Source organism: Atta colombica, unplaced genomic scaffold, assembly GCF_001594045.1.
Source record: "Atta colombica isolate Treedump-2 unplaced genomic scaffold, Acol1.0 scaffold225, whole genome shotgun sequence".
Taxonomy (NCBI): domain Eukaryota; kingdom Metazoa; phylum Arthropoda; class Insecta; order Hymenoptera; family Formicidae; genus Atta; species Atta colombica.
Genome location: NW_017259322.1, coordinates 371695 through 386186, shown reverse-complemented (window position 1 = coordinate 386186; position 14492 = coordinate 371695). Strand labels below are relative to the sequence as shown.

At 32.5% G+C, this 14492-nt stretch overlaps 1 protein-coding gene across 3 annotated transcripts in view; it reads right to left on the bottom strand.

Moving 5' to 3' along the window:
• LOC108688123 (rap1 GTPase-activating protein 1-like) overlaps nt 1-14492 on the bottom strand; it is a 98763-nt gene that overhangs the window by 9406 nt on the left and 74865 nt on the right. For all 3 annotated transcript variants that reach the window (XM_018194235.1, XM_018194237.1, XM_018194236.1), the window contains one exon: nt 4745-5059. In XM_018194235.1, coding sequence (XP_018049724.1) covers nt 4745-5059 — 315 coding nt within the window. The remainder of the gene's footprint in view (nt 1-4744; nt 5060-14492) is intronic.

The window sequence follows — 14492 nt, the reverse complement described above, 5'->3', positions numbered from 1 at the left end:
AGAAACATTAATTTAACAATCATTCTTTTTACTGAACAAATATTTATTTACTGTAAGTAAATGTTTAGGTGGCAATATTGAACTAAATATTAAAATTGATTATATTTTTTTCTCAGTATATTATTAGATGATTCCACAATATTAATAACCTAATAATTTCATTCCTTTTTAATATACTTTTATATATGTACCTATAATGCCATGATGTCTTTCGAAAACCAGCTGGAAATTAAAATTATGAAAAAAAAATTGCGGCGAATTTCAAAGGATATAAATTCTGATATAAATTTAAAGTAAGAACACACATAATATATTTCCTCTATATTTTGATATTTTTATTTTCGCGTGTATTAATTTTTATCAAGAGGTCTCGAGCGAGATCTCTATGTCTTAAATGGCAAGAAAATATTCCAACTTGCCATTATACGAACTCCAAGACGGCGCGCCCTCCTATTGTAAGCAACGGTCTTACTCTGTACTCCACCGTCTTCTTTGTTCTTCAACCTCTCGATTGGTATCGTTAGCCGTTATGATCGGCTTCGAGGTGTATAATCGTTTGCGCTGTTACGGTTCGAATTACTTGCGCACCGTTGTTATCTCCCACAATTAATCGATTCTCTCTCTCTTTTCCACGTGTATGATCGACGGCTTCTTCTCTTTTCTTGACGCGCGTAACAAACGACATTACAACGAAACACGCGATACCGATGCATCGCGTACTGGCGAAGATGCGTGTTCATGCTGTACTATTTTCACGACGCGATGCGTAAAAAAAAATCGACTTCAGGTGTCGAGATCGTAAGGATTCAATTTTAACAGATCGGTTAATCGGATCCGGCTTGTGTTAGAGTTATTATATTATGTAATACGACTGTGTGATGTGTGTTTTCTCTGCTGAACTTCTTACGAGATTAGTAGAATAGTAACAAAGAAGTAGAATAGTAAGAGACTCAATTCCAAGCAGAATCGTAAGACTCGTAACGTATTCTTGTAAAAACTTATGATTAATATTCTAATTTTATGCATATGTATAATAATCGTAAGACGTACGATTATTCATAAATATCGATTTCTTGTTAATTTTATGATAAGAAGCTATTGTGTAAAAATATTATATAAAGATATAAGCACTTAAAAATTTTTACAAGTCTTATAAGATGATGAAGATCTTATGTTACGATCCTTATTCAGCTTAAAATTTAGGCATTAGTTTTTCAACGGATTTTTTTTTAGAGATTGGAGAGCAAAATTCAAAAATTAAAACGCAAGCTTTCTGAATTTCTATTATCTTGTAATGCGGAGAGACTTATAACATTATGTTTCAGTATACTTATAGTATTTAAATTATGTAATTCAAAAAGTTGGACTTACGCCAACGTTTTCTCACGGATTATTATGAGAAGAGACATACGTAAGCAGTAAATAGTACAAGGCTCATACATATCTTTCCATAACAGTAATCGTAAGATGTATCGTAAGAATTAGCCAATCAGAACTGAACAATTTTGACAATTCTTAACTGTGGCTAATTATTAAGGAGCATTTATATTGATCGTAATCTTCTGCCGTCGTATCTGTAAGAATTGATCAATTACAGTCGAGTATTTCTCCCTTAGTCGAATTGAGAGAGGAATAAATTAATTCTTATAAATTACGGTAAGTATAAATGCTCCTTTATATACATTTTATGGTTACGGTTATGGAAAATGCGTACGTAAGTCATAAGCATATCAACACAGTAGAAAACATAAAGCAATAACGGGAAATTTTTAATGAGAAATTTAAAAATAAACAGTATCAAATCCAAAATATTCATTTACTTACTACTTACATCTTACTGTTTACTTTTTTTTATTTTATCAGCTTTAGGCTGATATTTGTCGTGCGACAAATTTTTCAAGCGTTAATTGGCTGTAGGACAGAGAAATCCGAGAATTTCTTTGTTTTGCAGCCAATCAATAGATTTGAAAAGCTACTTACTGTCGTACGACAAAAAACGGACAAAAACGGATGAATGTAATATTAGCCGTAAAACGTTATTTCATAAAAGTAATGGCTTTCTATAATAAGCCATTACTTAAGTTTAATGCTGATTCTACAATGAGTCAGTAGTTCTAAGTCTTATCGGGAATCGATGAAGTTGGCCAACAGTTAATTTATACGACTAAGGCCCGGTTGCACCAACATTACTTTGACTTTAAGCGAGACTTAAAACTCTCTTTGTCTCGTTTTAGAGCGAAAACGAGACAGAGAAAGAGTTTTAAGTCTCACTTAAAATCAAAGTAACGTTGATGCAATAGAGTCTAAGACCGATTTTCTTAAAACTGGCCAAATTCGACTTTATTTCTTCCTATTAGCTAAGCTAAATGAATCACTATACAATTAACAACTTGTAGATGCGAAAAATCATAAGCATCTATTTAGATTAAGACTGATTAAGACTTAAAGATTTCCGACTGCTCATTGTAAAGTCAGCTTAAATCTTAAGCCGTAAGAAATTGACCAATTATCATAATTATCGATTATTCTTCTCACATTTGACTGTGATTGGTCAATTTTTCACGGCTTAAGATTTAAGCTTAAGTAACGGCTTCTTGTAGAAAGTCTATAAGAATTTAAAACCTTATATGTCAGAAGAATTTCACGTTGTAAATCAGAAAAACAAGCGCGATCCGAACACCGCTGCACCGTCAGGTAACAATAGACGGAACGGGAACTCATCCGTCGAGTCTTATCTAGAAAAACTGCTTGCTCGCTACCGGAAGCGGAAAATAACGCGTTCTTTTTCTTACGAGCTACGCACGACTTAACTATTCGTTAATTAGATCTTCCAAGTAGATATGCAACATATATTCTAAAAAAAACTTGCAGAGTTTAATAATAATACGAGTACAGTAACCTAAAGAATATTATGATTCTCACCAACGCGATTACAATTATAATATTTCGAGATAGTCCTAATCACCTAGCTAGAATATTTTATATATTCTAGAATATCCTAGAATATTTTATATATCCTAAGTAAAAGTCACTATTATTAACTATTATTTATATGTATACTAATATTTGAAATGTACACAAATTTCAATATTTTCTCAATATTTTCTCAAAATGGTGAAATAAGGTGAAATAAAAAAACTAGGATTTTTTTATCAGTAAAGAAACTACTGTGACTGAATTTCATTTCCTCCATTGATAAAGTGTAAAAATTATTCCAGGTGACTATAATAAATAATGATAGCTTTGGTCTCAATGGGAAATTTCGTTATACTGATTATGTTGTCGTTTGATTATTGCCATTTGCTCTATGCAGTTTTAGCAACAATTTTATATCGCGAATTTCCATTATTAACAGTTCTGTTTCTCGCATATACCCTTTTTTGATAGAGAATTGTTTTTTCATACACAAATCGCATTTCTCTCTCTTTCTCTCTCTCTTTCTCCCTCTCATATATTTTCAAGAGAAATTTTTAATCATGATGATGATTCGACTACGGGAAAGGAATAAAGAGAAGAAGAGAATCAAAAGATAGAAAAGGTTGAAAGAGAGCGGTAGAAACGTAGAGACAGAAGAAAATCGCGGGTAGGGATCGCGAAAACGACCAACAACGGATGAATCAGAAGAGAAGGAATGAAGGAGAGAAGGAGAGAAGGATTCCCTCTTAATTCCAAGCAGCGGACTTTCATGCAAGCTATGAGAACGTTCCCACTCCCACGTCCAAAGTGCTCTTTTCCTTTTCCTACGTGCTTCCTCCTCTTTTCCCTCCCGCGCCGTGACTCTTCCTTTTCTCTCTCTCGTTATTTCAGTCTCCTCCGTACACGAATCCTCCTTTTTTCCTTGCACACCTACGTACGTCGGTTGAGCGATCGTGGTTCATCACGGTTCTTGCGCTCGAATATGGTTGCAGGGGCGGAATAATGTCCGCCCTGATCCCAATGACGAATCGAATAAATTAGGGAAATCGTTCAAGAAAGGACTATCGGTAGGTACGAAATATAAGGAAAGCCTGTGGGAAAACTCATTGATATTTTCAAAACTATTAGATCTTAGAGCAGACGCACCGTCTTAAAATAAAGACGCCTACAGATGTTGACAAACATCCACAATTTTATCGCGCGTCTGTCACGCGTAAATTATCTAGATCATCATATATATTTCGTATATGCTATATTTAACCGAAGATCACAGAGATACAAATGGTACAAAGGTCCCGCTGATGTTTTGAACTTTTCCGTACATGTTATACAGGGTTGGGAAATTACATCTCGAGAAATAAGTAATATAATTTAATAACGTTAGAAATATATAAGATCTTTGTATTAGGTGTAGTAAAAAGAAATCCATTATTTTTGCATGAAATTGAATGGAAAAATAATGGATTTCTTTTTATTAATATTTAATATTTAATATAGCAATGCAATATTTAATATTTAAAATAGCAATGCAAACAATACAAAAAATTAACAGAACTGTAACTGAAAAGTAGCAACTCTTGATCTTTTAAAAAACCATAATTTGATATTTTTCAGAATCGATAACTTGTATCGGTAACTAATTACTTTTTAAGGGAAAAAAAACTGTAACTGTAACTAGTTTTACAAAGTAATTTTCCCAATCCTAGCGTTATATTGCGTTTCCCGAAATCTTTCTACTACTCTTTACTGGTTCGGTTACCCAGCTCTTTTATCTTCATAAAAAAATTTCGCGATGTTAGATAGGAAATTGATGAAAAACGAAACTCACTCTGCCGACAAAGAAGCGGCGGTAGCATTTGGCCGTGTCATCCTGGTCTATCCTAGGCTGCCAGGCTGGCTGCGCCGGTAGTAATGCTTTGCCGGCGGAATCGAGAGTATGTCGATGATCGGTACCGTCGACCCAATACCCGGATGGCGTGACAACTAAGGGTGGCTGGACACCGGACACAGCTTGCTGTTGCAGAGCTGCTTCCATTAGTGCTCTCCCCAAGGGCGCATCGCCCATCGGTGATGGCGATAACGCTGATGTGTGATTGCTAGGCGCACCACCGGGACTCGACGTTGTCCTGTCATCTCTCGGTGTCTGCAACAAAATTGCAAAACATTCATTAATTCATCCGGGATTTGATTAATTATTTCTGCGAAGTATTCAGGTAAATATTGACATATATAAAAGAATGAAAAAGCATTAATCGAGCATATAATTATAGATTGAGTAATTTTATTTTCTTAACTTAGTATGTTAGAATCTAAAAATAATTAGATTCTAATTCGTAGCATGTAGTGTCATTATTTTTTCTTTGTCTCACAAGTGTTTTTTTTTTAATATCTGAAACTCATCATTAATATTTTCACAAAATATTATTTTTATATAATAAATTTTTATTTATTATTTAAATATGTAATTAAATATTAAGTAAAAAAATATCAAATAATCAATGTTATAAAAAAATCTAAAAACTCTAATAAAATTTCTCAATAAAAACTCTCCAATAAAACTTAATAAAAATATTCACTGGGCTGAATTTTTTTAAGAAAAATCTGGGCTTTTTCCAATCCTACCAAAAACGAAATGTTGTATGATACAGTGGTTAAGTGACAAATAAACCAAGTGACATATAAACACTAGTTATTCCCATTAAAAGTTTTATGTAAGTGACATTCTAATAAAAAGATATTGTGACTTCATTGTAAAGGTACAAGATCAATAATCAATAATCGCATATAATGCAATAATATAACGTAATAATTAACAGAAATTAATAATTAACAGAAAAGAAGAAATATTATTTCATATAATTATAAACTGAGTAATTTTATTTTTCTAGTATGCGCAGCTATATAAAACATCATTTATCAAAATAACAATGGATTTTCTTAATTTAATTTCGTTAATTTAATTTTGTTAATTAAATTCCTTCAATATCGATATCCAATATTATTATTAATATTATATATAATATTATATAATCATGAATCCGAGGCAGAAGCGTAATACAGAACGTCGATACTCTCACATCAACTTCCTCACATTGATGTCACCGAGTGTTATTGGCTACTTGTTTATCAGTTGCAGTGTAGGTGTTCAATTGTTCGTTTTCGTGGCTGGCAACATTGATTGCTCTATATTGCTGTCATATATCTCTCTTTCTCTCTGTTCTCCGAAGCAAACACGATCGATCGCCCTGGGAGGATGCAGCGCGACCAAAAAGGAACCGCGCGTATCGTAAATGTCGTAGAGAGATTGAGGCGAGTAGGTCGAACGTTACGACGATCCTACGCTGGCGGCGAAACTGAAGAAACGATATATGTCCACGTGTCACTGTACACCAATCGCACCCACGTAGAGTTCCTGCGGATACCAACCGATCAGATGTCGACTGTGATTCGATACGAGTACTCCATATTCGTCGCGCGACGAAGCACAGCATGCGATAATATGTGTAACTCTAAGCATCTCGCTCACGCGAGTGGAAACACCTCGACTGGATAATTATGGTAATAGTTTATTCGTCAAGGGATTAATGTCTGCATAATGTTGGTGACACTCATGATGATAGTCATGGTTTATCTTATCTAATCGATGTTTTTATACTTTCTTCTTTTTCTTAAAGATATATAATACTCTTCGATTATTTTAATAGAAGAAGAAAAGCGTTCTTCATCCGCGATTAGCCACGTGCAGTTAAGTGCTTTTACAAAGTTAACGCGCATCGAACATCTGCAGATTTCTCCAGCTGCGTAAACGCGGTCGAATATAAAAGTGCGTTTTCTCTCAGGTTTTCATTAGACAAGATCGTGGCCCACTAATATCGAGCATAATTGGTTATTTAGTAATCTGAATCTCTCATTAGCACGGTTATTTAGTAATCTGAATCTCTCATTTTATTAAATCGACTACTTCTTTTACGTACTTTCTTCTTTGATATAACTTGAGCGCAAGCTGTAAATGTACAATCACAAATGTACAATTATTAATTATTATACTGTTTAACAGAAATGATTTCTTTTCAAATGTAAGGTAAAAGTAATCGTTTTTGCTACAGTTTTTCAAATGTTGTATACAATTACGTTTATTAAATTGCTCTATCATATGATCATGTCACAAAGAGGAATTAATTTGCAATTAAAGTTATAAAAAAACTATTTTAATGTATTTTGATGTATTATATTACTATGATAATATATGATGTGTTAAAGGACTTTTATTGTAGTCAATATTAAATGTTGTTAGGACTTTAAGTCCCTCAAAAGAATTTTTGTATCAATTATAATTAAAAAAATATTTATGATCATCGCAAGATTTATTGCGATTATATAGGATTTACTAAATACCTTTTTATTTATATTATTCAAATTTAAAGATTCAGATTATTGGATATTTTCTCCTGGATGAAACCAATGAAAATCTTGGAGGGGATAATTGCAAATCGAATTTTTCTTAGAGTAAGATCCAGGAGAGTATGTCATCTAACCAGTATGTTTTCCGCGTACGACTACCGCGTAATTCTTCGGCTTAAGAACATAATCTGCAATAAAAGAAGGAAGAAAATAGTTGTCGCCGCAAGAAGTTTTGATAATGATGAGTCATTATCTCCCATGGCCACATATTAATGAGGTCATGATCACGAAGGAATTGCTGAGCTACTTTAAGGTTGCAACTATCTTCGTGATAAACGGCTTGTACATACACGGATAGGAACGATTACCTGATAAGAATCCAAGTAATGTGTGGAATTCAAGACTCTGTTCTGGATCCACTGCTCTGAATTATTGCTTATTATTGTGACGTGATCACCAGAACGTTGCACTAACCTGTGCTACGCATAATAATAGCTAATACGGATATACGAAGAGAAACTTTAGCTGAGTCTGGTAATTGTAGTTCATGGAATTAAGCAACTAGGATTAAGAGTCGTTTCGTGATCGACAGCCTTTTTCAAGAAAAACATCATCTAAGTACTACACTCCTAATTGGAAGAGATAATCTTCATATCAAGACTTTTGTAAAATACTTGGATCTTGATAATTGATAGTGTCTGGACATTTAAGCATTTCAATTTCTTAATATATATAAAGTCAAATGCATAACCGCGGAACGCGATATCAGACCTAATTTTCAAAGTCCTGGTGAAACGAAAACGGCATTGAATAAAAATTGTACATTCGATTATTATTATGTCAGCTCCTATGTGGATAAAATTGTTAAGAAGACGAAAAAACCTAATCTTAACAAGACTTATAGAGCATTTTATATTCAGGTAATGAGTACGCCATCACCAAGTGGAAAACTAAATAGATCGAATATGGTTGGAGTTCGACTTAAAACGGCTAATAATACCAAAGTTGGAAATTGTGTAACGAGATCATACGAGTGCCTTAGGCAAAAATGCTTTAATTACTATTTACACTAAATAACAAAAATATTATTCTCAGTTTGTTCTCATTGTTTGATGATTAAGGATACTGCTCAGCATATGTTGGAAGATTGTCCTGTTTCGGACTCAGAGAAGAATTGAATTTGTATCATTGGAAGAAATATAAAGTACTCAAGATCATGTTGATAAATCAGAATAATTAGAATAATTAGCAATAACAAGCTTTTACAAAGATTATAATAGAAAAAGTGTTAATGGAGCGCATTCTTGATTTGTCGTCTGAATCCAAATGTTAAGGGCATTGTAGAGTATCATCATTGTAGAGTATCAGGGATCACTGTAAAGAGTACTACTTCTTCTAGAAGGCACAATCTGATTTCTTTCGATTGATTCAATGAATCCTGGCTATGATGAATCCTCCGAACTATCCATAATCAATAATCTCAAAAATCTCTTATATATTAAATTTCAAAGAATGCGTATGTAAGAAAAAATGCTCAAAGAATTAAAAAATCTTAAAGTGTGTGTATATGATTATTAATTGTAAGCGTGCGTATTTGATTATTAAAAATATTGGGATAGATACCTTAAGTATATGTAAGTCACAACTTTGATGCAATAATCTTATATTAATCACAAATATATTAATCACAAATATTTTAACTGATGATCGAAACAACAAATTCCTTTTAAGGATTGAAAATTCTATTTAATTTTGATAAAAATTTTTCCAATATGTTAAATATTATATAATTAATAATATATTGTACAATAATATATTGTAATAACGTAAACTAAGATAGTCCTTTTTGCAGCTTCACTTCAAATTTCTCAAAATTGTATGTAGCAATTTGTTAATTGGAATGTAATTCAAATCAGCGCACAGAAAACTACGGAAACTTTTTGTGCTTTTTTTTGAACAAAAAGATAGGAAGAAATATACTGAAAAAATTTGCCACTTCGTAAGTTTCTGCAAACATTCGAGCGGGAGAATTTGATGGAGTTTAGAGACGCGCACGCGATCGGTCGCCAGATCGATATACATACATTATGACCTCTCGACGGAATAATACTCCATTCTTATGGAGGTACAACCCGCGATAGCTTTATCGATCAGCGAATGGGATTACATTACCACGCGCCTCGTTCGCTCCGTTTAATGCACGTGTATCGCATACGATCGATCCGCGACATTGGACGCATATTGGCACGATTTAGTTATTAAACTATACAAAACAACACGACCATAACCGACCTCAATCAAACAATCAAATTGAGGATTATTAATGTCGATTGCGAGTTGATTACGATTCGCGCGATATTGCGGTAATTGCGATGATCTTTCATATTAATAGTCAATCCGCAACCGATTCCAAATATATATTAATTCTAATGATATTGAAGATACTTTAATATAACTTTTTCATGTGACTTTTCAAAGAAAAAGTTGACTAATTTCTTAATTATTCTATCCAGCGAGTTTTAAAATGCTATAGTAAAATTTGAATTGTTATAAGTCAGGCCTGTCCAATTTGAGCTTCGGAAACGGAGCTTCAAAACGCAAAGTCATCGATGCAAAAAAATTCAACAAGAGTAAGATTTTAGAAATTATATAAAATGTTGATAAGCGTCACTCACAATCGTATCAACACTTTATAGTGAAATCTTACTCATATTGAATTTTTTTTTGCGTCAATAGCTTTGCATTTTAGCTCCAGAACTCAAATTGGACAGGCCTGTTATAAATATACATGATAAAATATATTATATATATAAAATATTATAATAAGTGTACTTGATAAAATATTGTGTAATATGACTGTGTAAAATAAGACTGCACCTTTGTAGATATCTTTAAATAGTACATTGAAAAAAATTTCTGGTTGAAAATGAACGGTTGAAATAACCGGAATTTTAGTTGACAATACAATATTTCTGGTAAAATCTACTGGAATTCTTATTTTAACCAAAATAATTATCTGAATCAGAATTGTAGTTACCTCAACTAGAATCCTAATAGATTTAACCAGAAAATTCTGATTCGTCCATTTTCCATCAGAATTACTATTTAGTCCAACCAGATCATTTTTTCAGTGTACACTGAAAGAAAAGATTGGTTGAATATAGCATAGCATTTTTAATTGGTTGCAGCCAATTAAAAATGCTATGCTATATTTTATCATCTAATTTGCTGCAATCTTTTCTTTCAATATATACTTCAGTGTATACTTTTTACTTACTTTTACTTCACATTGTTACTTGATTATATGTTCAAAATTTTATATTAGATAGCGTTTTTATAAGCGTTATAGATTTTTATAGCACCGCCTGAAAGATCGTCGCAATTACTGCAATCGCGCTAATCAAGTCGCAATCGATATTAACATATATCAATAATCATTACAACAATATCAACATGTCATAGTAGATTGGAATAAAGCTTTCCTTACTTTATTATGTGTATACATATATCTTTTTGTCACATTTATTATCCTCAGATGATACGGATACATCGAAGGCAAGCCTAAGAAAACTCAGTTCGCTGATTTATCTCAATGGAACCATTCTATTTCGAGTTTTGTTCCGTTTGAACGGCATGATATAGAATGAACACGATTGTAACGAGGCGAGGTGAGGCAAAGAGGAAAAACGGCGGAGTGGCATGAAACGCAGTTTAAAAGTAATGCGGATGTGGCCTCTCGGATTACGTTTCTTCCTCGTCTCGACTTTTCTGTATTCTTCCTCTTGCGAGAGCATTTCCAGCCGCCACATGTCTCTGGAAAAAGTGGAAAAGCTAAAGAAAGAAAAAGAGAAACTCCCCTTTCGCCCGCTAATTTTAAGCATCTCTAATTTCGAGTGTGTGAACAGAAGAAAAAAAAATCTGAAGATGGAAGCGTTCGAAAAAGACAATAAAAGTAGAGAGAAATACAGGGAATGTGTGCAGCCTCCTCCGCCAAATATAAACTTCGGCATGGCAGTCTGGGTAAAGGACGGGGAGAAGCAAATATCGCAAAACGTTTTGGTTTCGGCTACCACGTACTTGTTATATTTAGAGTACTTTCGAGGTTCGGTCGCGATCGTGACTTTGGATAGATTCAGGCTAATTGGAACGCTTAGTAATATGCATATATATTTAACTTTTCTTCCGTCAGTCAAGATTGTTCAGTTGTTGAACGAGTTATTGAAGATGAAATATCTTTCGAGACACTTTAATGTCAGATGGATCTTGATGGCTTTCGAAAGTGTTAAGGAGAACCCGTCGCGACCCCGATAACACGTATACCGATATTCAACAGCTGCTGTCAATATATTATTACCGGTACCACCTGCCGCGATACCATATGTTCGTATTATTAGCACTGCCCGCGTTTAGTGGCTCACGTTCACCACGTGACCGTGTAACGGATGGAATGTACTTTACAGGTGACTAAATGCCATCCGGACTTTTCGAAATCATGGTCGAAAAAGAATGGAATTAAATTCCTAAAGAAAAGCAGAATTTCATGTAAAATCAACAAGAAATTGCATTCTAATTAGGATTTCAAAAAGAAAAAACACTCAATATCACCTATAAAATATACTATACAAAATTTTTGAATATAAATAGATGATACATTTTGAGAATTATAAACTGTTGGTTTTTTTCTAGACTGTATAAGAATATTTAAAAGAACATCGCTAAAAAATTACTACAGCAATTGGAACGTTTCATATTAATTATCTACTCTCTAAAAATGAATCAGTGTATTATTACTGACATCAGTGCTACACTTATAACTGATGTAATCACAGTCAAGTTCAGTAATAATATACTGATTCACTTTTAGAAATTATGATTTTCAGCAGATTCAATCTGTAGAAATCATAACTTTTAAAAATGAATTAATGTATTATTATTAAAAAACAATAAATATTTGCTGATGATTACTAGTTATAAGTATTATAGCACTGAAGTCAATAATAATACACTGATTTACTTTTGGAGAATAGCTTTCGTGAATTGACCATCAACACTAGATCTTTAATAAAATTCATTTTTTTGCGTTCAATTAATTTTTTCAAAGTTTGGCAATTTCACTTTTACTCTACGGTTGTGCATCTACGCGTATAATATTCTACGTCTACGTATGGACAACGTAAACTAGTGTATAAGGTGTTATATATGTAGACAGTGAGTACTATTGTAGAAAATGAACTAACTGGTTAGGTTTTTTCGATATTATATCGATATTATATAATCAAACGAAAATTTTATACAATTATTTATCTTTTTTTATATTACCTATATACAGCTGAAATGTATACACAGCTGAAATGTTCAAAATACTTCACAGAAATATTCTGAAAGTGCCGCGGTATCTTTAGCCTAGATGTATTTTGGACATTTCATAGAGACTATTTTATAATTTAATTCTTTTATATTGCATATATTGATACAATTTATAATTGTCTACATGGGATCCGTTATTCACTGCGAGTACGGAAAATCTATAGTTTATATAACGTACACTACGGATTTTCATAGTTTACATAGTCTACATTGTCTATATAACAAACAGTTCATGTAAACATCATGATTTCACGCAAATAATCCGTGTAGACGTAATCTTAAAATCTACGGCACAATCCTGCTATTACAGATACTAAATACTGATACTAAATAACACAAACATTGGTATACATATCTATGTATAATTCCGCGCGCGACTTACTGTCAACCGTCGATGTGATTGTAATGTCCGCAATGCGTGCACATATATTATACCACGCACTCTATTTCCGTCGCAGAGAATCCGAGGTGAAACTCCTTATTATCAAAACGCATTCGCGCGTCTTGACATTTACGCCGGTTTATTAACGTGAGAGTTAGCATGTATATGTTGCGAGAATAACGAGCAGAATAATGTTCCTTATTATGCGCTTTTTGTTATAAACGTCCGTTCCCGGCAAATGGCAACTTTTTTCCACGAATTAATTAATTACGACGATGAGCGTTGTAAATAAGAAATTGACGCGCATAACATCATTTATATCGCGCAGTAATGATCTAACAATGATAATGACTGAACGCAAGAATGCTTCGATATATTATTTTCTATGAAAGCACAATTTTAAAAGTATGAAAAAACTGATTCTGGAGTTAGAAAATCTTGGATTTATCTGGATTAACTTCAAACTCAATTTGGATTATTTGATTAAATTTGATTACAATATGTAAATTGTATCGAGCTGTTAAGTGATTACTACATGAATCAATTAAATAATTTTAAATAATTTTAAATAACTACAATTTTTTTATAAATTATCCAAGGAATCTATAAGAATCTTATTGGTTAAAAATAATTTAAAAATAAATTTTTATAAGCTAGCGTTATTATCACGCGTAATTTTATTCGTTGCTTATCTACTTTGCAATTAATTGATCCTGATTTAATAGGAAGGCCATGCATTAAGTTCTGGAGAAAGTTACGTTCAAGTCTTGTAAGAGCACAAGGGCTGATTGTATTCGATTGGCTTATCTAAAGTGATTCACGTGGCTGAGTCACACACGTGCGAGGGAGCAGACGAGTCTTGGGAAGAAACCCATTCGGATCTCGTCAATTGAATGAAATAAAAAGTCACGCTCGATTCGCATTTCGAATAATTTTATCAGCTTAAATTCGCATTAAGTTTAATGGAAATCGCTAGAAATAACAAGTAAGGTAGAATTCAAAATATAATTTCATTTGATACATACTTTAACATCTCATTCTACCAGCACGAAACGAATTATTTAAAATTATAATTTTAATATAAATATTCAAATTGTATAATTATAAATTTAGATCGGAACTTCATTTATTTTTACTGCTTGTACAAATTTTTTCAAATGTATTTTCAAATGTATTTTATTAACAATGAGTCTTACAATAATAAAGATAGAATAGTAAAGATAGAATTGTATAAAAATTTTGAATTTCAATTTACAGACAAAATTAAAAGAATAAATAAATAAAGTAATAAATGCTTTTAACTAAAAGGTCAAACTAAAAGACTTATCGAGAAAGTAAATTCTAAACCAGTTACTATTATAGTTATATTTGACTATCTACACTGAGAAAAAATATAGTTAATTTTAATAAATATTTAGTTCAATAC